The sequence below is a fragment of the Perca fluviatilis genome, chromosome 1 (assembly GCF_010015445.1).
Source record: "Perca fluviatilis chromosome 1, GENO_Pfluv_1.0, whole genome shotgun sequence".
In the NCBI taxonomy this organism is placed as follows: Eukaryota; Metazoa; Chordata; class Actinopteri; order Perciformes; family Percidae; genus Perca; species Perca fluviatilis.
In genome coordinates, this window is record NC_053112.1 from 26,009,668 (window position 1) to 26,034,514 (window position 24,847).

Genomic DNA, 24,847 nt, shown 5'->3' on the forward strand with positions numbered 1-24,847 from the left:
AGAAAGAGACAGAGAGAAAAGTTGCTTCTGATTTTAAAGTTTTCTTTTCAATTTCTTTTCAAACAAGGGTACAATCTACCAAGTTGAATAATGCAGTTATAATAAATGAACACTAAATGTAATCACAAAGAGAAACTCTAAACATATGTACACCATGTTCATGCAACCTATAGATTAAAAACAACAGGGCCATTATTACACATATCATAACAGTCATATCGCCGGCTCACGTGTTTAATATCACTAAAGAAATGACAGGCGATGTACCAACAATCTTAATGGGACTAAAGAGCCTGACGCAACTTCAACAGGCTTAAACACATCCGCCCATACGTCACTGCGTCCACTTTCACAAAGCAGAAGGAAGCATGAAGTAACTTCTGAACAGGTGGGGCTGATCTTGCCGTTTTAAAACAGTGATTCTTAAACAATATGTGCTGATTAAAATGTTTTAGGAAGGGAGATTAAGTTATGTCTGTTGAAAGTGTAACATTTTTATTTTTTATTATTTCTTTATTGAACAGAAACTAAAATAAATCTCAGAACGGCAGGAAAGCAGTGGTGGAAGAAGTCATTTAGCCCATTTAGATCCTTTACTTATGTTATAATACCACACTGTCCACTACAAGTAAAAGTCCTGCATTCAAAACCTTACTTGAGTAAAAATATGCAAGAATTATCTGCAAAATGCACTTAAAGTATGAAAAGTAAATGTATTAATTTTGCAGTAAAGTGGTCCCTCTCAGTGTTTAACTATTACATGTGATGTTTTTGGATTTATATTACTCACGCATTAATCTGTGTCTTGCATTTTATTGCTTTAGATGTAGAAAAACAGCCCTTTTTTTTAGCTTTCTGACAATGCATTTTCAGCTTTGAGGCTTTGGAGGTTTTTTTGGGGGGGCTTAAGAAGAAGAGGAATTTTCTTAATCCATGAAGGAATACTTCATCCTTCAGTTTATCACAAACATTCACATTAAAAATCACCAAATGTGGAGATACATAGTTTCCTTGGACAGGAAGGGGATGATAAATTGTATTCTGTAATCTAATTAAAGCTATCAGACAAATGTAGCGGAGTAAAAAGTACAATATTTGCCTCTGAGATGTAGTGGAGTAGATGTAAAAAGTTGCATAAAATAGAAATACTCAAGTAAAGTACAAGTACCTCTAGTTTGTACTTAAGTACAGAACTTTACAAAAAGGTTATGACCTGATCCAGACCTCATCTGGAACTATTCATGTCTTTTTGTGGTCATTTCTGTTTGGCTTGTAGCAAAATAAAACCAGATGTGACTTCCACATTTGGTAAACATGTGATGAATTTCACTGGAAAGTTTCTGAGTTACAGCTGGGCCTGTTTTGGTTAAAGATGGGTGAGTATGATTATGAGGAAGATAACGTGATCACCAGACCAACTTATGTTTGGACACATATGACCACTTTCTATCTATTGGTCTCCCCCTAAATTTACCCTGTGGTGCTGGGGGCAGATATCAGATATCAGATGATTTTTGTACATATGAAACCAAAAGAGGAGACAGGGTCTGTAACTTCATGGTATCACAGAGGATGTATGATGCCACTTCATTTCACCGCATGATACATAGTTTGGATTTTCCAAAACTTCCCCTTGACCTCAGCTAAAACTTCCATTGTCTTCTTCAGCACTGATATAACTTGGTAAACATTCCATAGTGCATTAAGGTATTGCATACAAGAGTATAGTGTTGGTAGAGTATAATACTGCACATTTAGAGAGAGGTTGTTCAGTCTTGAATAGCATTGACTATCAGTATCAGCGCCTTATTATAGTATGGTTTAGAAAGTAAATAGGCACATGCCCACTACACACTACACGCTGATACTGAATACAAAAGACTGAGTTAACATGGCTGTTAAAAGCAGCTGGGAAAAAATCCGGAATGAATCATGAACTTGTCGTCGGCCTGTCTTCCTTTTTGTTTTTCTCTGTCTCTGTGAGAAAGCTGATAGGTACCGGTATGCTTGAGCGATACAGTGCTGCTTTAGTTTAAGCATGCTGCATTGTAATTAGTGAACAATAGCAAACAATTAGTTTCAGCTACTAGGGTTGGACTGTTGGCAATATTAATGATATAGAATATGAGGAAGTGAGAGGAGGAAGTGAGAGCCTAAAGGAAGACTCAAAAGCACATAGCCTCTGGGGATTTCAGGAAATGTCATCGAGTATTTGGTATACCAAACAGCTGGAGGATGGGTTTAAAAATCGACTACTTTGAGTCGGTGAATCTATCTGTGGGTGGGTGGCCATGCAGGAGTTAACATTCCACATGTGTATAACAGGATATCTCTGATATTAAAGAGCATGCCAAGACAAGCTTGCTGGCATGTGATAAACTCAGTTCAGGTTTACTTTAACCTACCAATATATGACGACTATAGATAATTGTGCAATGGCTTTCAACCTTATTTTTGCATGTACAGTATATATTATTATTACAGTACATTCTTCAGTTTTTGTTTTACACAGCACACATTTACATTAAAAGTAATAATAAGTCCCAAACTGTTTTATTCTTGTTATTTGATAGGTTAGAAAATAATTGTGTATTTCTGCATACTTTAATGGTTTGTTTAACGTAAAGCAGAGGTGGAGTTGCTCAGTGATGTTGCAAGGCTTTTTGAGAAGATGCTAAAATACAACAAGATAGATGGATAAGATAAACATTGTTAATTGGTCTGGTGCAGGGATCCAAATTCCAGGTAACTCGTCAGTGGGCTCAGCTGCAACAATACAGTGCACGTTTTCACAGGAAAGATATTTTAGCAGGATTTAAAGGGGCTGCAGGGTTTGTTTGGCACATATATTCAGATTTCAGATTCCTGCTAAGTGACCTCTGCTTTTCCTCGGAAAAATCTTTCTTTTTTTTCTTCGTTTTTTTTTTTTTTTTAAGACATCTCACAAGTTGGTCTAAGCTCGCTAACTGGAGTAGTGCAGTGAGATAGAATTGTACATGTGGGAAACTAAATCCACTAAAATAATTTTTTTTCCTTTTGTGCTGATAAAAAGAAAAAAACTTCCTTCCTTGTAATCACTGAAGGAGGGAGCAATGATGAAAGAGTAGAAAAGGGTTTACAGAGAAGACTTGCATCACAACTGCAGAGGGAAGCGCAGAACTTTCTACAGATGTTTGCAGTCTACTGACTAACACTTTTTGTTTTAAATCAGATTGTATGCCTATCTTCAGCTTCAGAGCAGATATGTCTATCATCACTATTGTGGCGCTCCTGGTGTTCCTGATGATCCCTGAGGGTGAGTCTAATCCATCATTGTTTTGGTAAAATGTAGTCTTGGAATAATACTTTCACTCTCTTTGTTGCCAGCATTCATGCACTCTGTGAGTTGAGTGCCTGTTTGTGATCTGTATTTAGCAATTGGCAGTGTGCTTTAGTTTGATTCTGTCCAGAAATTGAAATTTTTTCTCAAACCTCTCATAACCTCAGGTATTCTGGGGGATCATGGACTGAACCAGCGATGTCGATGCATCAACAAGGAGAAACAACCCATCGGACGTTACATAGGAAAGGTGGAGGTACACCTTGCCAGCTCCCACTGCAAAGATATTGAGATTATGTAAGCACTGGGGCCAAAGTTCAACAGTTTTTCTCTTAATTTGTACTCACAAAACAAACCTATCTGAGGTAATCTGTGTCTTAATGGGTCTGGTGTAATATTACAAAGTCGTGCAGGAAATATTGCTGTGACTGATGTCTTTGTCTTTGATCCTGCAGTGCCACTCTTAAAAAGAATGGGCAAAAGATTTGTCTGGACCCTGATGCTCCTTGGATCAAAAAAGTGCTTCAGAGGAAACAGGCTCAGTAAGTTCATCTTCACTGTATTTTTGTGAATATGTGAACAGATAAGCATGAGAACAGACCTCATATGAACAAAAGAAATTGAATTCTTCGTGTTCAGGGTAAAGAGTTGAAAGCAAGGATTGCACACACTGAGGCACATCTTTCTAGGATTTTATCACCTTAAGGTCGACTAAAAGGCAACTCTGGCTTCAATTCAGTTAGTTATTCATTGTTTTTAGTCACAGATCAGGGAAAGATGAGGTTGTTTGCAGAAGAGGAGTTTAGTTATCACTTCTGCTAGTGTATGACTTTTCAGGAAGCTGGTTAACCATTAGTCATTTACTGGCTTAGTGAGGGTTGTTGAAAACATGTGACGGCAGCTACATTCCAGAAACTAATAAAGCAGTAGTCCCAGTCTAATTCCTAAACTAAATTGGAAAATAAAAACAAATTTGAAATTATAGTTAGAAATATCACATTCCAATTCAAGTCATGATATTCAATTTCATAATTTGAATTAATTTTATTGTGATCATGTATATAGTGAACAGAATAAACATCTGCCACCAATTCCATATTAAGTATATATGTAAGTGGAGTGGAATTGCCTCTAAAACATATGTCCTTTTTTTCATAGAAGACCAACACCTTGAATTACAAACCTTCACAGAATTAGCTCGGATGGAAAGAAGGACCTTTTAGACTCACCACTGAAGTTCAAAGTGGAAGCATGGATTGCAATGATGGAGCACATTTTTCTTGATGGGAAAGATTAAGCTGTGATGCTCAATAGGTTTTCTGTGTGCCAACGAGAAATATATGGCAATATACAGGTGTGTATATATATATATAAACTTTTTTTTTACTTTAGAAGATCTATTTTCTGTAAGCAATTATAACACTTGAATTTCAAATGTAAAGCAAAATAAATAATTGTAAAAAAAAAAGTTTTTAAAAAGTAAACGCACAATATTTATGGCACAATAAATTGGTATATTTGCAGGCTGCCGTACAGAATGAAACTCAAGTGGTGTGTCTGCTTACAAACTTTTCAGTTTTGCTGTTGTTTCACGTATGCTTTGTTTGTATGTTTTTTACAGGGAAATTATATACAGAAGATATGCCTATGTCTTAAAAAAACATATATATCAATTTATATCTAAAATATTAGATAATGATTGTGAACAAATTGTGGCATGACTTAAATACTAGAAATCTGTTAATGTCTCTGTCAGTCCTTTTCTTTTGAGATTATTTAATCATTTCATTGTAATTTCTCGTGTGTAACGACATGTGGGAGGAGGATGAAGCAACAAAAGTCATGGTTTGAATCCATGATTTTATCAGAAGTTGATTTATTGTGGCTTTGTAGACCATCATAGCTATACAACTGTTGAAAGACATCAAATAGACAGTATTTTAAAATGTTGGCTTGTGTCACATTCTTTTAACTTTGATTGTAATATGCTACACATCCCAAAAACCACAGCTACAGTATGCTTATGTAAACCAAGTCACATTAACCATAATGATGAAACTTTGGATGAAAATAACAAAACACAATATGTTAAATTTGATTAACCTGACATTTTCAAATCAGACTCCACATTAATCTCACCCAGAGGTTAGACATGATCTCTGAACTCACCAGTGCAAATTTCAGAAAGCATTTTTTTCTTCTTAAAGGTCTGTCTTGAAAAGCACTGTCCCTAAACACAGAGACATAAACATTGTGTGATTGTTTACCACTCTCTTGTGCTAAACATCCTCCGTTTTTAGGGAGTTCTTTTTGCTGTTTGTGATGGAGAAAACACAATAAAATGTCCTAAAAATACAATTGCAACAATCAGTGTTTCTTGGTTTGTGTCATGTAAAGTATGTCATGTAGGACAGCGTGCTTGCAGACTAAATTCAGTGGAAGGACATCGCCACCTCTTGGACAAAGGTGCACACTATCAGGACTATAATAATTTTCAAGTGGTTGTAAAGTGCACTCCTCCATTAGCAGCTGACATTGTATACTTTTTGTGCAACATTACCAAAAGTTAAACTTTTCTCTTTTCCATTGTATCATTTACAAGAAAAACATCTGGCTACAGCTGTATCTAATCACGAAAAGTGAGCAAACAACACACAATATGTCTGTTCATGAGCTAGCTATTAGCCAAAGTCCATATCAGTGCTGTTGCTTCTGGCAATGACTATTCAGTACATATGCTGCCCTGCAAAGGCAAAAGACCTTAACTCGCTAGAGTGTGAAACTGAGAAAAATGACTTTAAAGTTTCTATTTTGTCCAGACAAAAGTATTATAGGTAGGACTCCCAACATTTGACAACTAGTTGCTATAATGAAGAAATGTTTGTATGCAAAAAATCTTGAGCTCAAAATTGACCTTTGACCCTTGGTCGACAGTTACTGTACTCTGCCTTTGTATCGTGTGCCAAAAACAAGGAGTCATGCAAAGGCAAAAGGCAGTAACTGACATATAACCAGTATTTGCTTGCTGTTTACCATACTTACATCCATTATGAGAACACCTAACCAAGGTCTAGTCATCATGGTATTTGTTTTAAATTATATAGAAGACCTTTGGTTGTTCCTATTTAGTGCTATAATGATCTGGATAGTGTGGCGACACTAACACAGTTGAACAGACCAAAACAGTCACCTGTTTTTGTTGTGATGTCTATTCAAAAGAAACGGAGTTTGACAATTTCTATTATTTATTTCCATTCAATATCAATGATAGAAATATATGGAACCATAGTCATAGCATTGATGCTATGCTCTAAACTTGAAAGTGGTCATTTATCTACTGCAAAGCTAACTATAACGAGCTTGCAACTTTAAAAGAGTAGTCCACACTCGCCTTAACTGCTTTAATTACGTCAGACCACCAGTATGTATATCTTTAATTTATGATTTTAAATTCAAGTGGAAATCCCAGAAGTCTCAAACATACCAAATAAATCATGCAGTTAATTTCAAATTTGCAACCTTCTCCTGCAGCCATGGGATACATGCCCTGCAGCAAGTTCATCCACCTGTAAGGGAGGTAAAAAACAGTTTAGGACTAGTGAAAACCAGAAGGATGCTGGTGTTAGCAACAGCATCACTATCTTTGTTCTTGTAGAAAAAAACTTGGAAACATTTGATGTAACAAGATTTGCATATTTCCAGTGTAAAATAGCAGTACGTCACAATGTCAGCCAGCTATTAATCCATGTACGTTTTATTTCCTTTCACTAACTCTCATTCCAACCACTCCCACCTGTCAGATTAGCCCAAGTGTTCCCGCCAATCCCTATCATCTAACTCCCACATCCACCCCATTCCGTCATCAGCTCTGTAGAATTTATAACAGCCCAATTCCCTAAATCCTGTCTCTGCCTGCTAGTTTTTGCCTGTTATAAACTACACTCTACTTTTATTTTTTTACCTTATGGATATATTTGCATGTTATTTTTTGCAACTGCTTGTTAATGAGTGTGGTGGAAGATTTCTGTCAACAGACTGGGCAATAAAGAAGTTTCAAACAGAGACAAGTTGTTCCGTGATAGTTTGTTCAAATTTATTATTGCTTGCAAGCAAGATCGAGTTACACAGCTCACGTATCTGAGTACAGTGGAAGAGAGCTCAAAGTAGCACTCAAAGACAAGAGAGTATATATATTTTTTTTTTGCAGAGGAACAGCATCCTGTTTGCAACATGATGAAACCAGGAAATATCTTGCTATAGCAGGATAACAAAATAAGAAATCAGGACACATCTGGGCACACGCATCTGGGTGTCACTTCTCTTATGCAGTAATTTTTCATTGATTTGTCGGCAACATAACCTTTTCTGGCTAGTCTGAAAAATCCCCTTATAGTCAACTCAACATTACCTTTCTGTCTGAACTAAAACATCCCATTACACTCCACCCTTTTGATTACATTTAAATCACACAATGAAATGTAGAATCATATTAGAGAGTAATCATAATAGTAAATACAAAAATCATAGAGGAGTGAGCAGGTAATCTAACGCTGCCTGATGTTGGATTAGAGTAGTGCGCATGGCTTTCACAGTTGGAGTTAACACAGAAAAAACAAGTTGAGTTAAAATTTGTCAATTCTTAAGGTCCACAGCCAATTGGTCAATTTGATGTGCGTTATTAACTGTTCGCAACAGGGCAGAAACCCTGAGAGGAACTACTCCCCTGCAGAAATTCGCACAGTTTGTTGCTCAGATTGAATGGCATTTCTCTTTTCTTTGCGGGGATAATACTGAGGATAATGATGAGTTACATGCACTATCTGATCATAAATCTGTGCTGCAGGGTGTAACAGTGTTAAAGAACAGGAACCACACCAGGTGGGTGATAGAGACTGGTATACCTGATGGCCACAAACCCAAACATGGTGTTGGAGGGAGCCAGCACCTGTATCAGATGGCCATGGAATTGTTTTATTGAGAGATAAAAACAGTAAGGCATTACCTTTGTTGTACTGGCCTGGTAACAGGCAAGTGGAGACATTTGCTTTTGGTGGTGGGCCTCTTTATTATCTTCTTAATTAGCAGTAACCCCTAAGAATAGAGAGTTGCAGAAGCACAGCCTTTGGAAACAACATGAGGACTAAAGTCTGGGTGATGGTTAAGGTTGAACACAAAAACAGATTTGTATGCATCGGTATTCACAGTTCTCAGAGACATACCATCATGCGCTCTAATGGGGAAACTAGTGTAATTAGGAAAACCTGCTGAAACAATTTGTGTTGGGACAACAGACGTTTTGCAGGACAAAGCTAACACACCGCTGCGGTTTCATTACCAGTTAGAGGGTGTGGATACATGGGCACAGCATTGGATAAGACAGATGGAGACATAGAGCACATGTAGCAGGAGGAATTGATGCCTGCTCTTCTGGCGTACAGCATCAAGGATCGATACCAAAGATTACCTGAATGGTAATAAATATACAGGTGTAAACTGGAACGTAAAAGTACTATATGCATAATGATAAGTGTAAAATATATATGTACAAATCGCTGCCTGGTGTAGCCTATATTATGGTCATTTTGTGCTAGGGAATATAGCAAAAGTTTACCTATTGACCTTTTACACACTTACCTAGTCAGAACAAGTCCAGCAAAGTCAGACATTTGGGCTACAGCGCAAGTAAAAAAACTACTTTTAAGCTGGGTCCAGTCATTTTGCTGTAAAACCAGCCACCAGCTGGTCTCCTGCATCCTTCAGAGACTTGCCAAAGTCCTTAACAGAAAATTGATAGCCCTAGTTTTGTCCATGGAACAAGGGCTTTCTTCACAATTATTCTCAGAGGATGTATTTAACATTTTTCATGCTATTGACTAATAAAAAAAATCCTCTTACAGTAAGATATAAATGTAGGCTACAAGTTGCAGGGTTGCAAAAGGTAGCTACATGTTGACAAAACTTTTGTTATGTGGGCAGCTGTTCTCTCCCCTTGTTTTTTCCCCACTGTCTCTGTGGTGTCTGTATGTGTGTTTGTCCCCACTGTGTCTGGAGTGTCTGCATGGGTGTTTGGCAGACTCTCCTGAAAGTAGGTCAAGATCTACCTCTCTGTACAGCTGCTGGCGATTCCACTGATTCTTACCTGCACAGCTGCCTCTAATTCCACTCTCCTACCTGGTAGTATTTATAGACCTTTTTCACGGCAGACATGTTGACATGTCATAGTAGGAAAAACACAGCTGTATTCCAAACCATTAATGATGGCTGCATTCCACTTAGGAGAGGTCCTGGTATTGGGCATGCTGGCTCACTGAAACAGCTTACTGGGACACTTGATGGAATTGAGCCATCGTTAAGGTGATCAATTTCAGCTGTGCTTTTCCTACTATGACAAGTCAAAATGTCTGCTGTGAAAAAGGTCTATTCCTGGGCATGGCTCTCCACCGACGCCAGATCGTTGCACCTACCAGTGTGGTAACTAGGCTCCCAAGTCGTATTAGTTTGTGGTTTTTGTCTTTGAGTTTTTGTTCCTCGTGCTGTTGCTAACATCCTGTTCTTTTCTGCTCAGACCTACACCTCGAGACCTGCTGCCATGGCTTGCTGTGTCGCCAGCTCATCACTCTCCTGTTTTTTTCTACCCTCTCATTTGGATTTATGCTAGAGAGTTTGGACATTCCTCTACCTGCCTGCCTCAGCCCCTTTCCAGCCCGGAGCTGACTTACTTTGCATCAGCATTCCTTGGTTGCTTTAAAGAACTGAATTTTCATTAAAACGTTTTGTTATATCGTTACTATGAGTCCGTGTTTGTTTCTCTGTGTCCTGGGTCAGTACCAAAGCCTAACAATTTTTGGACATATTTAGTAGTACCCTATACATTTTACTCTAATTAAATAATAGGCTACTATAAAAGAAATGAGATCTCTGACGTCTAAACTGACAACCAGCAATGTACATACACTTAACACAAACTGTAACTCTTGTTGTTAAAATGCAATGACAGCACTTTAACAATATTGTAACCTTCCAGGCTAGGCTACTATTAGCCTACACCTTCTCAATCTGGGGTGTTTCTGGGCACAGGAAGTTGTTAATGAGTTTAAATACTTGGACGTGACTATAGACTCCAAACTCTCCATCAAAAATCATGTTAAAATGATTTCCAAAAGAATTAAATTCAAACTTTTTAATTTTAAGCAAATAAGAGGATTTTTGTCAGATGCTGCTGCCAGAGCTATATAGTAACTAAGAAGAACTACTTCACTAGCCTACTGTACTTAAGTACTAAAAAGCTGTATCTGTACTCTACTGGAGTATTATTATTTTTCTCCTACTTCCACTTTTACTTGAGTACATATTTTTGATGAGTTTAATACTTTTACTCCAATACATTTTTTAGGGCTATGTTAGTTAATTTACGTAAGAAATCCTCGAGATCGTGTCGTGTTTAATTTTATTACGGTTGCCCTTTCAGAAGTCAGAGACGATGTAAGTTTGTACTCTTTCTATTTAGCTATTGTTGCAGCAGATGAAGCTATTCCTGAGTTGTTTGTGTCTGCAGTGAGTACTGAATGTTTGACCCTGTGATGTGAAGCTGCTAGTTTATCTGTATTTTGCTAGCTTGCTAACTTTCCACTACATCAAACATGTTAGCTAGTGTGCATACCTTTTTTGGGGCTTTAATCGTTACTGTGCTGGAGAGGATGTTCATTTTACTGGCAGTGTGATAATTGTACATTTTATTTCAGTATTTGTTAATATTTGTTATTTTTAATATAATAATAAATAATATATTTAATATTTGTTAATTCCTTTGGCTACAGCCTTAGGCTATACATTTGAAATAATATAAACAATATGATATTCAAACTTTTGACTGCTTTCTTTAATAACTAAATAACACAATACTTGTTAGTACATTTTAAAATAAACTACTTGCAATACTTAAGTACAAAAAATGTTGAATACTTTAATACTTCTACTTAAGTGTGGTGCTTAAAGAGCACTTTTACTTCTACTTAAGTCACTTTTTTGATAGAGCACTTGTACTTTTACTCAAGTATGGGTCTCTAGTACTTTATACACGTCTGGCAGCTGCTCTGATGTTCTTGCACTCAATGATATTTTCACATCTGAACTACTGCATCACTAGCTGGTCTATGTCGGGTTCTACTATCCTAAAACCAGTTGAGCTTTTGTACAAAAAGGCACTCAAAACTAGATAAAAAAAACTTTTTCTTATCATTGCAAAATCTTAGAGAAATACAACTTACTGAGTTTTGATAATTTTTGTAAATATTCCTCAATATGCTTAATTTATAAAGTACTACATGGCTTGGCGCCACCCCATTGCAAGAATTTATTAAATACAGACAGACTCGGATTACTAGAGCTGTTGTAAACAGGGACTGTGAGGTTCCTTTTAGAAAAACCTCTTTTAGCCATAATGCATTATTTAATAAAGTTAGTGCATTATGGAACACACTACCCCCCACCACCTATAAGGGAATGTCCCACTCTGGCCACCTTTAAAAGCCAGGTAAAGGTGTGGCTTAGAACTAACCAAACGTGCAATCACCTCTGACTGCATGCTGTACCGTATTAGCCCAGTAGAGTGTACTAATGAATTGCGTCTTCGTCTTAACACTTACTAATAAATTGTCTTGTTTGTTTTTCTTTCATTCTGTTTCTCCCTGTTTTATATAACAAATGTATGTTATTACTGTATATATTTTGTCTTAGAGCTAACCAAGCGTGGGTCATCTCTATACTTGTATGCTGTAGGCTACCGTATTAGCTCAGTGGAGCATATGTATGTTGTGTCTCTGTTTTAACATTTACTAATGAATTGTCCTGTTTTTCTTTTCTTTCATCCTGTTTTACTCTGTTTTATATAGCAAATGTTACTACTGTATATCTTTTGTCCTTTTTATTGTAATTTACCTGCCTAATGGACTACAGATGAAAATTAGCTACAATTTGGGCTACAATCTGGCACTTTTACGTGTACTGCTGTTCATCAAATTGTCCTGAAATAATAATAATATATATATATATATATATATATATATACAGTACAGGCCAAAAGTTTGGACACACCTTCTCATTCAATGCGTTTCCTTTTTATTTTCATGACTATTTACATTGTAGATTCTCACTGAAGGCATAAAAACTATGAATGAACACATGGAATTATGTACTTGACAAAAAAGTGTGAAATAACTGAAAACATGTCTTATATTTTAGATATTTTATATTTTATTTTTTACTTTATTTACAAAAAGAAACTTACAAAGGTATTGTATTACCATTCAAACAATAGTAACATTATCCTATTTTTACACACCGTTGGCACTTATTTGACACTGAGTGTGAGCTTGGCCACAGTATTTTTCTCCAAGTTGAGATCTAACTTATTATAAGACACTACACGAATGGGGACATTTAGACCAACATGTTTGAGTATTGTGAAAGGATCTATATCTTTACCTGGGTATGTCGGGTGAGGCTGGAGGCAGAGATGTGAGAGGCAACAGGGGGTTGGATTTAGAGCGCCATCCGCTCTGTAGCATCAGCATCGTATCGCATAGGATTGAAGTGGTTAACAACGATGTTGACAAGTTAACTGCATGGTTAACAGCAGTCTACTTCCAAAAGGTTACGCCCACTTTTGGGAAGCGGAAGATGGACCTGTTTGTTTCGTGGTCTCTTGCCGTAAACTGCAAGCAATCGTCTGAACTCCATTTCGATAGCACATCTGCAGACATCATGGATTGTTATGAACTCTGGAAGCAGTGATGAAGGACGTGCAACGCTAGAAAGATAGCTGCAACAGACATGTGTTGATTCGTCTAACGTTAACTATGGCAAATTGGTAAACAAAAAAAGGTAACGTTAAAGGCTTTAATTTTTGACGGATACGATGCTTGTTGATGTTATAGCTAACGTCAGTTACGCAAGGAAATAAAGCGTTAATGTTAAGTTTCCTCGCTAGCTAACCGTCATTATCATTGATCGTAGCAAACTTTAAACATAATATGTCAGGCCTACGTGAAGATATTAGTCACGTAAATTCAAAATAACGTTACAGAATTCACGCCTTCCTTTTCCGTCTAGTTTGCTACGTGCGGTTTTCCTTCTAAAATAACACCGTTCAACTACTTTAGGCCTACATCAACTTAATAGCGCGCCACTGTAGCATTGCATATTTATCTGTGTGATCATATGCTCATTTGTTTATTATTGTTGTTTAACGTTGGCGCTATATAGCGGTTTGCTGTTGCCTTAACTGCGCGTGCGCGTGACTGACTGTTTTCTAGGCCCCCCCCCCTCCCGTCACGGTGCTCCCCAGTCGGTGTCTCTGCTGCCATGGTGGTGGGCAGCCTCCCAGTGGAGCTGTGGAGGGTTATCTTGGCTTATCTTCCGCTCCCCGACCTGGGACGCTGCTGCCAGGTGTGCCGTGCCTGGCGGGAACTCATCCTCTCACTAGACAACACCCGCTGGAGACAACTGTGCTTAGGCTGCCCTGAGTGCCGACATCCCAACTGGCCCAGTCAGCCCCATCAGGAGCCCCCATCCTGGAGAGAGGCCCTGAAGCAGCACGCCCTGTCCACTCGCACATGGACTCAAAATGGCCCAGAGCTCCAGTCCTCCGCCTGCCTCCTCTTTTTCCGTCGTCGGAAAGACCGCAGGGTTTGGCATGTGGGGCCTGGATGCGAGTTTGAGACCCTACGCGGGGCCCTCGGGGTGGTTGGGCCATATGACCGCGTAGTTCTCCATCCAGGGGTGTATGAGGAGCAGGCTGAAGTGGCGCTGAAGGTGCCTGTGGAGCTAGTTGGGCTGGGCCGATTGGGCGAGGTGGCCCTCCTGGTGTGTATGGAGCAGCAGTGCCCTACTGCCCGGCTGTGTAATCTGGTGTTCATGCCACCCTGGTTCTCCACTGTGGTCTACAAGGTGAAGTAACAGCGTGCCATGATGGTTTCTTGATACAGCAATGTCTTATCATGTGTTTAGAATAAGTCTGCTCACGTCAAATGTTTTACAATCGGGTCCAATTGTTTTGTTTCTTTCTTGCTAAATCTGTCTTATTCTTGCTAAAAATCTGTCTTACTCCAGTCACCTTTCTCTCCTTGCTTCACTCTAGACGTCATGGGGTCACGTCCAACTTGACAACTGCAACTTTGAGGGGGCTCAGTTGCAAATCCGCGGCCCAGGAACCTGCCAGGCTCGTTTCTGCTCCTTCTCACAAGGCAGCTCTGCCCACTTGCTGGGCGTTGTCCTCAGTCTGTTGGACAGCTGTGACTTCTCTGGAAGTGACACAGCTTCTGTGACTGTTGAAGGTCCTCCAGTGTCAGAAAGGAACTGGGCTTGTAAACACTTGGCTGCCTTGGCCAGGACGTTCCCATCATGTGGCGCATCTGGGAACGATAGCCCTCCCAGAGGCCCTCTGGCTGGATCTACTGGTGGGCATCAACCTCCGGGTGGTAATGTTAAAAAGGAGCCTGTGAGCATAGACGACTGGCAGAGGAGGACTGGGGTAGATGCAGTGTGTCAGGGCACAGTGATTGAAGATGGCTGGAGTGATGGCGACCGCAGCGATGGAGAGGAGGAAAACCGAGATGGCGGAGGAACTAACAACACCAAAAACCCACTTCTATTGGATTACAAAATCCCTTGTGACCATCATGGCCTATCCCATTTGCTCAAGCCCCAGCCAGATGGCTCTCTGCCACTGGCCTCCTCCCCAGATCCACCATCTTTGACCCCTGAACCCCTCACCCTTCAGCAGGAACTAGACAGGGACCCAGAGGCTCAGATGTTGGCAGCCTCAACCCTCGGCTGTATCCTCAGACGTTGCCTCTTCAGGGAAGGGAAGGGTGGCGTGCATTTGTCTAATTACGGACAAGCTCGGCTGGAGGGCAATGTTTTCCATGGGCTGAACTATGCTGTCCGCTGTATCCAGAACTCCACAGTAAATATGATCGTAACAATGGTCTTCAGACTAATTCAGTGTCTCTTGACAACATTTACATTTCATTTGATCAGTGGCTTTTACAGGCTGCATACCTTTTTGTGTCATGTATTAAGTTAGGGAAGTAGCTCAGATCATGAGTAATTCAGCAGCAGTTTCCTTTTCTAAGTGTTACTTGAGCTCCCTCTCTTTCTCTCTTACCTCCTTCAGATAGTGATGCTGAGAAACGAGGTGCGTGAGTGCCGTGCATCAGGTGTGTTCCTGCGCCTCTCTGCTCAGGGCCTCATCGCAGAAAACAACATCCACTCCAATGGGGAGGCAGGGCTGGACATCCGAAAAGGGGCTAACCCCATCATTGTAGTAATTGCTGCTCCACTTTCTATTATGTCAAGGAAGAAACAAACAATACCCACATTTGACAAAATAATCTTAACACACGGCCCACTTATTACGTCGTTCCAGAGCTTTCAACAGCACCTCACAGTCAGTCGTCATGGAAAAGATTATTTTGTCAAACCACTATATCAAACTTGGTTCTACAGACTCGAGTTAGATTGAGATTCTTTTGAGGTCCCGATGCCACATTGCACCCTTTACATCTTATCAGTAACTTCAGGGCTTGTACACAGTCAAATAACTCGCATAGTGACATGAAGAAGCTGAGAGGTGTCCATAATAAAAGGGATGTCTAGGGGACATTCATAAAACACTATAAAAGTGATGTATAGAAGCTCATGTTTGATAAAGTTGTCAGTATCAATCAGTAGGTACATTTCCAAATAGTGCTTAGTTTTCTCTACTCCATTTTTTATTCTCTCATTCTGTCTTTCATCCCACAGTGTAACAAGATACATAGTGGTTTGCGTTCAGGGGTTGTTGTCCTTGGCAATGGAAAAGGTTCAATTCGGAGCAACCAGATCTATAACAACAAGGAAGCGGGCGTGTATATTCTCTTCAGCGGGAATCCTGTGGTCAGGTAGGTGGGACTCCACAAACATTTAACTTGCACAGGAATGTGTGGTCTCTGCTTTCCCCGTCATCAGGATGTGTTTATGCTACCTCTTCCTTCAAAATGTAAAACTTGCCGAGTGTTGTATGGCTTGATAATTTCACTCAAGCAACTTCACAATCACTTTGACTGCTGCATTGCAGTGGTATATGTTTTGCTGCTATACATAACCTAGCATTTTACAGTGAAAGCAAGCAGATGTGATGCCAGGGGTGCAGTCGCTGACATAAACAAGTGCACCTAGCCTAGTGTTTCTGCATGGACTACTACATAAAGTCTGAACTTGTTTCATATTTGCTCCTGTTTCTCTCTCTCTCTCTCTCTCTCTCTCTCTCTCTCTCTCTCTCTCTCTCTCTCTCTCTCTCTCTCTCTCTCTCTCTCTCTCTCTCTCTCTCTCTCTCTCTCTCTCTCTCTCTCTCTCTCTCTCTCTCTCTCTCTCTCTCTCTCTCAGTGGGAATCACATCTTCCAGGGCCAGGCAGCAGGGATTGCTATAAACGAGAATGGCAGAGGGATGATAACAGGTGCTAAATGTGTTCTTCATTTTCCCCCACTGATGTGGCACTTACAGAAAAGAAAAGCGCTATTTGTGGTTATGAACCTTTTTATTCTTTACATATAATATATTCCAGAGAATGTAATCAAAGAGAACCAGTGGGGGGGTGTGGACATCCGCAGAGGAGGTGACCCCATCCTGAGGAACAACTACATCTGTTACGGCTACTCAGACGGTGTCGTGGTGGGAGAGAGAGGCCGTGGACTCATTGAGGGAAATCATGTCTACTGTATGTAATTTCAGGCTGTTAATGGCAGCATCATACGTTCATCAAAGTCAAATTTATTTCATCCATAAAAATGTAAATTATAGTGCTCATACCCGCCCAATACAATATAAAATACAATACAGAATTTATAAAAAAATGTATGTTAATTTTACATTTAAAGTGCTTGTTTTGCTGACCATCATCTTCACATAACCGCTTACCTTTGATATCATCTTTACCAACCATGGCACAGTTGTTTCATTTCTCCTCTCCCTCTTGTTTCTTCAGGTAACAAAGGCTGTGGTGTGTGGGTTATGTCGTCCAGCCTCCCGCAGCTCCTGGGAAACTACATCACCCATAACTGTATGTATGGGCTGGCAGTGTTCTGCAGGAAAGACCCAGAGAACATCGAGGCCCGGGAGGGGAACTGGCCAGGGCAGGACGGGATTGGTGGAGAAGCAGGCAGCAGGGAAAGGAGGGGGGTAGAAGGAGAAGGGAGAGAAGGGCAGGAGAACTTGAATGAAGAGGGGGAACTGTTTGCATGGGAGAGTGATTTGGACAGTGAGGATGAGCGCCACTCTGCCCATCGTTCCATCAGCGTGGCCCTGGTGGAGAGCAACTGCATGAGCTACAATGGAGGTAATCTAGATCTGTTTGAGTGTTACATAGGGTCAGGGTCAGTCACTTGCTTCCGGTCTCTAATGTTCTCTTCATCTCTCTCTCTCTCTCTCTCTCTCTCTCTCTCTCTCTCTCTCTGAAGCAGTTGGTCTGTACGTGAAGAGCAGTGAGCCCCTGAATGTCTTTGCTAATCTTGTGAACAGTAACCGTGGCACCGGCATAGCTGTGCTGCAGAGCAGTCAGCTGACCCGACTTGTTACAAACTGCATTCTTGAAAATGGTCGAGGTGGTGTTGCGGTGGAGAAAGACTGCAGAGTGGAGCTTCGTGGTAACGGCATCTATAAAAACAGCGGCCATGGTGTCGGTTTCAGTGGTAACGGGCAGATTTTGGAGAATGATGTCGTTGGAAACCGTGGATATGGGATCCAGGTCGCTGGCAGCGCTGACATCAAGGTGAGGTGGACTGTGGCTTGAAAATGTTTTAAGTAGTTTTCCAGCACTGTACATAGATCCTTAATGACATTTTTTAATGGTTTTCTCATTTTTATCTTTAGGTAATGCGCAACCGTGTCCAACCAGTACAGGGCTTTGGCGTTGCCGTGCTAGGGCCAGTAAAAGGTGTTGTCCATGACAATCTCTTGTTCCAGGGCCACCCTGGAAACAAAAAGGCCCTGCTACAAATCGATCCTGGCAATAAGAGCTGTGTGTTGCGCAACAACAATGTTCTAAGACATAACAGGTAACTAGGCAACTGACAGCCACTGATGGTCTGAATCTCTGGCACTTCTTATCTGTACTCTTTCTCCCTTTTCTTTTCTTCCTTCTATAGACTGTATTTGTATCAGTCCCTGCAGCTCTCCTCAGCTTTACAACGAATTTCTGCACAGCTTTCCTGCTTTAGTTCACTCATCTAAATTAAGAACTGTTTAACATGTTCACCAGATTATTTTAAAAGGTGATATGTCAATGTTGTGTTTACAACTTGTTTCCACTGCCCACAAGTTACTTAGTTATTGCAGGTGTAACATCTGCACTGCTCCTGATTTTTTGTATGAATTTTCTGTCTGGACCTCTTTTGTAGCTGTACATCTGCTCCTCCCTGGGTTTTGGAAAACCCTCCAGCTCGTCCGCTGGCCAGCTCCCCTTCTGGCCTCTCCTCATCCCAATATCCTTCTAGACTTGCGATTTCCATGACGAACAGGATCAGCGCTACTGTAGAAAGTGGTTGCCACAGTGGCAGCATGTTCTGCTCCATCCTGTGAATGTTGACAAGCACTTAGATACCAATATGAATGACTTTCGAAAGAGGTCAACATCTGGTTGCTTTTGAACTGGTGTATATCTAAGATTTGGAGCACTCTGACCTTTGACAATGATGCCCTCTCGTTGAGGTCTAGTAACTGTCCAAGAAGAGGCTGCTCCGTGTATAACCACTAAAGGGGCCATCCACCTTCCAGTACATTAGGGTGGCACAACATGTTGTAAATCTGAAATCAGACTTTTGTAATTTTATGATCAAATGCCAGTGTACTTATCCACTGTGGACTCATGAAGTGAAGCTGGAGTACAACACATTCAAGCATTGTCATCCTACATCTTAAACAACCATTTCCATACTAAAGCTTTAACTTAATCATGTTCTTTTACATCCAGATTTCATATTCATGTTCAGACCTGCTGTAGACTTTGTTGGTTTCATCCGTTTGCTTCTGAGACTCTCTGGTTGGGACGTGCACATTTAAAAAAAAATAAAATAAAAAAAAATCCTAGCAGGAGTCAAAGGCTCTAGAGATGCCAGCCTCATCCATGCTACAAAGTAAAGTTGTGCCTTGTTGGACTTTTTATTCAATCAATGATTGTAGCTTGGGAAGGAGTTGTCCTAGTGTGATGTGTATATGCAAAAAAGCAGGAAAAAAAAAACAAAGCCAATTAAGCTTCTGCCGCTTTCACAGAGCCATTTCCTGGTGAGTCTGTTTTTGTATCATGTGCTCTGTTGTTCTTCAAATGTGATGCACCTAAGCTTTGACGTAATGAAATTCAGTGAGGGAGTTATCATTCCAGGTCCTATCATCATGCTGCACAGTGACACACAACCGCACAGATTCACCTGGTAAGAGCCAGTTTTAGAAGGAAAACTGTGGTTCAGTGTGCAGCATGTGCCGTTTACAAATGTGCCTATATGTTTTTACTGTCTACGCTAGATGTTTTCTGTCATCTAGAAGTTGTTTACAGCTCATTCCACCGCTTTTTTTGTATCTTGCACAGTAAGCAATAAGTAAAGATATCATGTTCAACTCAAAGTTCACCACTTTTATTTGCAAAAAAAAGTATTAATAAACTATTCTTGTATGTGGCATTTTCCAACAGTCCTCGCTCTTTATCCAATTATCTTGATGATCTTCAGTGCATTTTCTTGCGTTTCCGTCTCTCCATGAACTGATCATATTTGACCAGAGGTAGAACAAGAGAGGCGTGCCTGTTTGTGTCTCGCAGCTCAGCCTCGTAGGCCTTCGCCCGTGCCTGTTTAATTAGAGTCAGTCCCATTGACTTTGCTACTTCAATCATCCTGTAGGAAGACACAAAACATCAGTTACTGTATACTTAGTTATTTTAATGCACCTCATAGTGACAGTGCGTGTTGCACATAAAAAATAAATAAAAACAATACACATACTAAAGTTTCCATATACAAATGTGACCTTTTGCTCTTACCTGGCCTCGGTGATTCCCAGGTCACGGTGCAGTAATGTGAGGTCACCAGTCATGCGATTCATATGCAGGAGCAGGGCCAGGGCGTAAGCTGCTAATTTGGAACGCATTGATGCTGAAACTATGTTCTGGACCCTGAAAGAACGAGGTAAGGCGAAAAAGTGAAATTAAGAGAAGATGTATTTTTCGATAAAATCAGTGCAACAACAACTATGCGAGTAAGACCTATGTGTTATGATATAACGGTTTCTTCAAGGATTTTTTTTTCAGCAGTGGGGTTAAGGTGTGGGTATACTCGCGCTCAACACAGCGCACGGGCCGCTGTAGATGGCATGCGCCCTACGAGCACGCAAGGAGATGTTTATGCTCAACACATTATTCGTTGCAGTACTCCTAATGAAACACAGCAAGGGAAAATAACCGCCTCTTTGTTCATTGTATTCAGAAATTTGGCAAGGAAAAGTAAAGCATTCTCATTCATTTTTAATATGAAGGTACAAATTGAATCCAACCAAATCACAGACTGATCTCACGAAATGGCGTCACGCCAATTTGTATGCCATTATTGGTGCGTTATAAGACGCATACTCGCTTTTTAGCGTGTTTATCAATGCCGTTTGTCCTCCATTGACTTACATTATCTTGCGATTGCGTGTGAATTTACGCCGTAGCGAGTAGTATGAAAGGGCGAGAATCCGCGTAGGGAGGTTGGTTGGGTGGTGGAGGGGTAAAACACCGGACTTTCACCCAGCAGAGCGGGGATCGTGTCCCACGTGTGGCGTTTCCTTAAAGCCAACCCCGTTGTTCTTTTCCTAAACTCAACCGTAGCTTTCTTCTCGCGATAACGCAGCAAGACGGCGACAACACGCCAAGTGGCTTGTATGTTTACGCCCGCTGTATACAGCGTAGACATACATGCGGATAGCTCAAAATGCGTACAGATAACACGCCACTTAGCTTAAGAAAGTTGGCGTGTATGTTTACGCAAAGTCATGATACCACGTTGCAAATCAAATTCCAGACACATCCCGGTGGTTAGGCTCTATTTATATAAAGGCTAATGCAGTCCTTGCAGATATTTTACAGAACGATACATGTGCAAAAGTTCCATCATACCTGCCGTTGTTGAAAGTCTCCACAGTGAATGTTCTGAGCAGTTTGCTCTGAATGATGCGAGGACAGCCTTCCTCCTGCCCAACTGTATGTAAACATAAATCACAATTAGTTTGTGCTCCAGAGATGTGTGTAGAAACACCTTTGACATGCATTCGATGAAGGCAAACAACATTACTCACACTTGCGGGTGATGCTCTTCTGCCGTGCCAGCTTGAGGAGCATAGAGAGGTAAAAGGCACAGCGTGCCGCCTTATCTCTGGCTTCACCCACAGTGGGCATGTTCTCCAGGTGCTTCACAACACACAAGCACCTTAAATAAAAAGTCAAAGTACAAAACAATTAAAATGCAATGCAGGAAACTAAATGTAGATTAATCTTTTATTAAGCAAGCGTGAGTCCTCTGTCACCCTACCCTGCGTCATCTCTCATCTTCTTCAGCTCCTCAGATGTGAGAGCTGCCATCTTGGAACCAGCCTGCTCCAAAGCCCCTAACTCTACTGGACTCAGGACTGTGGATATCAGTTAAGGATGGAGACCCGAACAAACAAGCTCAGCTGCAGCTTTCACCTACAACATTTATATCTGTTCCACTATCTACAGTTCCACACATGCACGTGTGCACTTTTTTCTTGCACACTAAGCAATAAGTAAAGATATCATGTTCAACTCAAAGTTCACCGCTTTTATTTGCCTACAAAATGTTTTAAGAAACTGTTGTTGTATGTGGCATTTTCCATTTCCAACAGTCCTCAATCTCTATCCAATTCCACACTCTTTATCCAATTATTATTATTTTTTTTTTTTTAAAGATTATTTTTTTGGCCATTTGTAGGCCTTTATTTGGATAGGACAGCTTAGACATGAAAGGGGAGAGAGAAGGGGAATGACCTGCAGCAAAGGGCCGCAGGTCAGAGTTGAACCTGCGGCCGCTGCGTCGAGGAGTATACCTCTATATATGGGCGCCCGCTCTACCAGGTGAGCTAACCAGGGGCCCAACTCTTTATCCAATTCTTATCTTGATCTTCAGGCACACAGACAAACACAAACACTGAAGGATACGATCATCAAATAGGTAGACATTCTCAGGTTTGTCAGCGCCTGCATTGCAAGGGGGCAGGTGGAGAGCCAGGTCTCCCTGGATCTCTGTCTCAGCTACTTCCTGTTGTAGAGCTGAGGAAAGAAAGAAAAAAAGATGAACATTTTATATTAGGGCTGGGCGATATGGAGATATTCGCGATATTCTTGTCCTAATACCTCGATGTCGAGGCAATATTATAGGGTTGACAATCGGTGCTTTAACAAAATATCTTCACAATGAGATTTTAGATAAATAATCTTCAGTAATGTAGATATAATAACTAAGTGGGTAAAGGTAAAAAAGAGCTAGAACAGTCTGGTAACAGAAAATTACATCACTTTACTGTAATGCAGCCTTTAAAACCAGGAAAAGACAACACTTACCATATTACGATATCCAAAATCTAAGACGATATCTAGTCTTGTATCACGATATCAATATAATATCGATATATTGCCCGGTGTGGAGAGAAAAATGACAACTCAAGCAGCCAGTTATTTAACATAACCCAAGCTCTCCTCAGATGACTAGTTGATGATTTTTAGACTACTGACTTCCATATCCATGACTTCATGTAGCTTACCTTCCAGACCCTTCTGGTCAATCACAGTGTTGGCAGCCTTAGCCACTGCTTGGTGCAGGGTATCACCGCCCACTTCATTCAGCCTGCGGGAGCTCAGAGCTCTCTTCTGTTTGTTGGTGCCAAACGCCTCAATCAAAGAGTCAACCTAAAGACAAAATGTTTATCATAAGATTAAGACATTAATACCGAGTTCATTCTTACTGGAGACCCGTCTTCTCTTATTCTAAGAAAAACAGCACAAATAGTCACACCTTGTCTCTGTAGGTCTGAGTAGCGTCCTGGGGTTTTGCGGTCTCTGTCGCATCTCCCGGTATAACAGGTTGCATGTTAAAGAGCTGAGCACTGTGCACCTCCATTTGCATGGTCTGCCTGTTCAACACTCCTACATAATATCTAAACAGAAACATCACACGTATTACTGTAGGTAGCAAGTTTCACAATGATACATCTCAAAATATGCTACATACTTGCAAAGGTTGTTGCATTTCAAGGACCCCGTCCCAAAATTATTTCCAACATAGCACAGTCGGTCTGATTCAGCAGCCTAGACAGAGGAAAGCATAAGCAACACAGTCATGAAAGTAAGGCTAGAGGCTGGGCGATATGGAGAAAATCAAATATCACAATATTTTTGACCAAATACCTCGATATCGATACCGCAACGATATTGTAGTGGTGACTATTGCTGCTTTCACAAAATATTTACACAATGAGATTTTTGATAAATAATCATCAGTAATGTGGATATAATGACTAAGAGGGTAAAGGCAAATAATAGAACATTTACAACAGTACTGGTAAGTTCAGAAAATGACATCACTTTACTGTAATGCAGCCTTTAAAACCAGGTTAAAGACAACACTTATGCAATATTACGATATCCAAAATCTAAGACGATATCTAGTCTCATATCACGATATCGATATAATATCGATATGTTGCCCAGCTCTAATGGCTATGTACGGTAACGTTAGAGTGCAAATGTGTAGTACTGAGGATGAAGGCAGTCCATCTTTCTCACCATTATCCGCCTGCTCTTTTTCCTGGGGTTACTCTCATCTGCGTTCTTGTACATCGTGAAATCCAGTTTGTCTGCATTTTTGACGCTGCCATTTGAAAAGCGGACTGTGAGAAGGAGAAACATAACGAGGACTTTGTCAATGCCTGGTTTCATACCACCATAAACACATTTTGGAAGACATGCACGTTAAGTTTAATTAATGCAAGCAGCCACTAACAAGATACAACAAATCCAAGAAAACGTGTTTCTCCCTGTGCTTACTGCTGTGAAATGTAACTTCCTACACATGAGAATAATAACCTCAAACTTCACTCTGGCAAGTACAACACTGAACAACTAGCCCTGTTGCTAGCACCCACGTGTGCAATACAAACGGGTGTTTAAAATAAAGAACACAAACACGACCCGAGATTTACTGGCACAATTACAATTAGAATATTCTTCTAATATGTTCGACGACCAACAAATGTAAGACAGTCACCAATAACAGCTTTGTCAGAGTCGCTCTCCTCTCCACAACACACCAGCGAGCAGGAGGCAGCCATATTTGTTGTCATGAGTTTGATGCAAGAGGTTTTACTCCTTTGTACTTCCGTTTTCGCCAAGATTGTTTTTGTTCTTAAACCACTTTGTGAAATTTGTTTCAGTAGCTGCAATTCTTAAGCTT

The 24,847-nt window shown here is 40.4% G+C and overlaps 3 protein-coding genes and 1 long non-coding RNA gene across 6 annotated transcripts; 3 read left to right on the plus strand and 1 right to left on the minus strand.

Moving 5' to 3' along the window:
- Nucleotides 1-2,984: 2,984 nt before the first annotated feature.
- On the plus strand, nucleotides 2,985-5,683 carry LOC120560703 (C-X-C motif chemokine 10-like). The gene is made up of 4 exons (XM_039803471.1): nucleotides 2,985-3,295; nucleotides 3,487-3,616; nucleotides 3,775-3,861; nucleotides 4,478-5,683. The coding sequence occupies exons 1-4, from the start codon at nucleotides 3,217-3,219 to the stop codon at nucleotides 4,491-4,493; spliced, it is 312 nt and encodes a 103-aa protein (XP_039659405.1). The 5' UTR covers nucleotides 2,985-3,216; the 3' UTR covers nucleotides 4,494-5,683.
- Nucleotides 5,684-9,641: 3,958 nt separating this feature from the next.
- Nucleotides 9,642-10,106, plus strand: LOC120560706. The gene is made up of 2 exons (XR_005639505.1): nucleotides 9,642-9,790; nucleotides 9,885-10,106. It is a non-coding gene; the product is annotated as an uncharacterized LOC120560706 (long non-coding RNA).
- Nucleotides 10,107-12,972: 2,866 nt separating this feature from the next.
- On the plus strand, nucleotides 12,973-19,973 carry fbxo10 (F-box protein 10). Of its 3 annotated transcripts, none has more exons than XM_039803431.1 (11): nucleotides 12,973-13,202; nucleotides 13,636-14,266; nucleotides 14,457-15,284; nucleotides 15,495-15,644; nucleotides 16,124-16,260; nucleotides 16,745-16,815; nucleotides 16,924-17,076; nucleotides 17,344-17,694; nucleotides 17,816-18,126; nucleotides 18,228-18,412; nucleotides 18,755-19,973. In XM_039803431.1, the coding sequence occupies exons 2-11, from the start codon at nucleotides 13,682-13,684 to the stop codon at nucleotides 18,933-18,935; spliced, it is 2,952 nt and encodes a 983-aa protein (XP_039659365.1). In that variant the 5' UTR covers nucleotides 12,973-13,202; nucleotides 13,636-13,681; the 3' UTR covers nucleotides 18,936-19,973. The 3 variants fall into 3 exon arrangements, with proteins under 3 accessions (XP_039659365.1, XP_039659380.1, XP_039659373.1); XM_039803446.1 differs by having other exon boundaries at nucleotides 17,819-18,126; XM_039803439.1 differs by having other exon boundaries at nucleotides 12,973-13,201; nucleotides 13,633-14,266.
- Nucleotides 19,963-24,755, minus strand: polr1e (RNA polymerase I subunit E). The gene is made up of 11 exons (XM_039803457.1): nucleotides 24,662-24,755; nucleotides 24,181-24,284; nucleotides 23,627-23,703; nucleotides 23,411-23,552; nucleotides 23,160-23,304; nucleotides 22,558-22,668; nucleotides 21,911-22,007; nucleotides 21,678-21,808; nucleotides 21,499-21,580; nucleotides 20,386-20,517; nucleotides 19,963-20,239 (listed from the first exon to the last, which is right to left on the minus strand). The coding sequence occupies exons 1-11, from the start codon at nucleotides 24,735-24,737 to the stop codon at nucleotides 20,074-20,076; spliced, it is 1,263 nt and encodes a 420-aa protein (XP_039659391.1). The 5' UTR covers nucleotides 24,738-24,755; the 3' UTR covers nucleotides 19,963-20,073.
- Nucleotides 24,756-24,847: the final 92 nt, after the last annotated feature.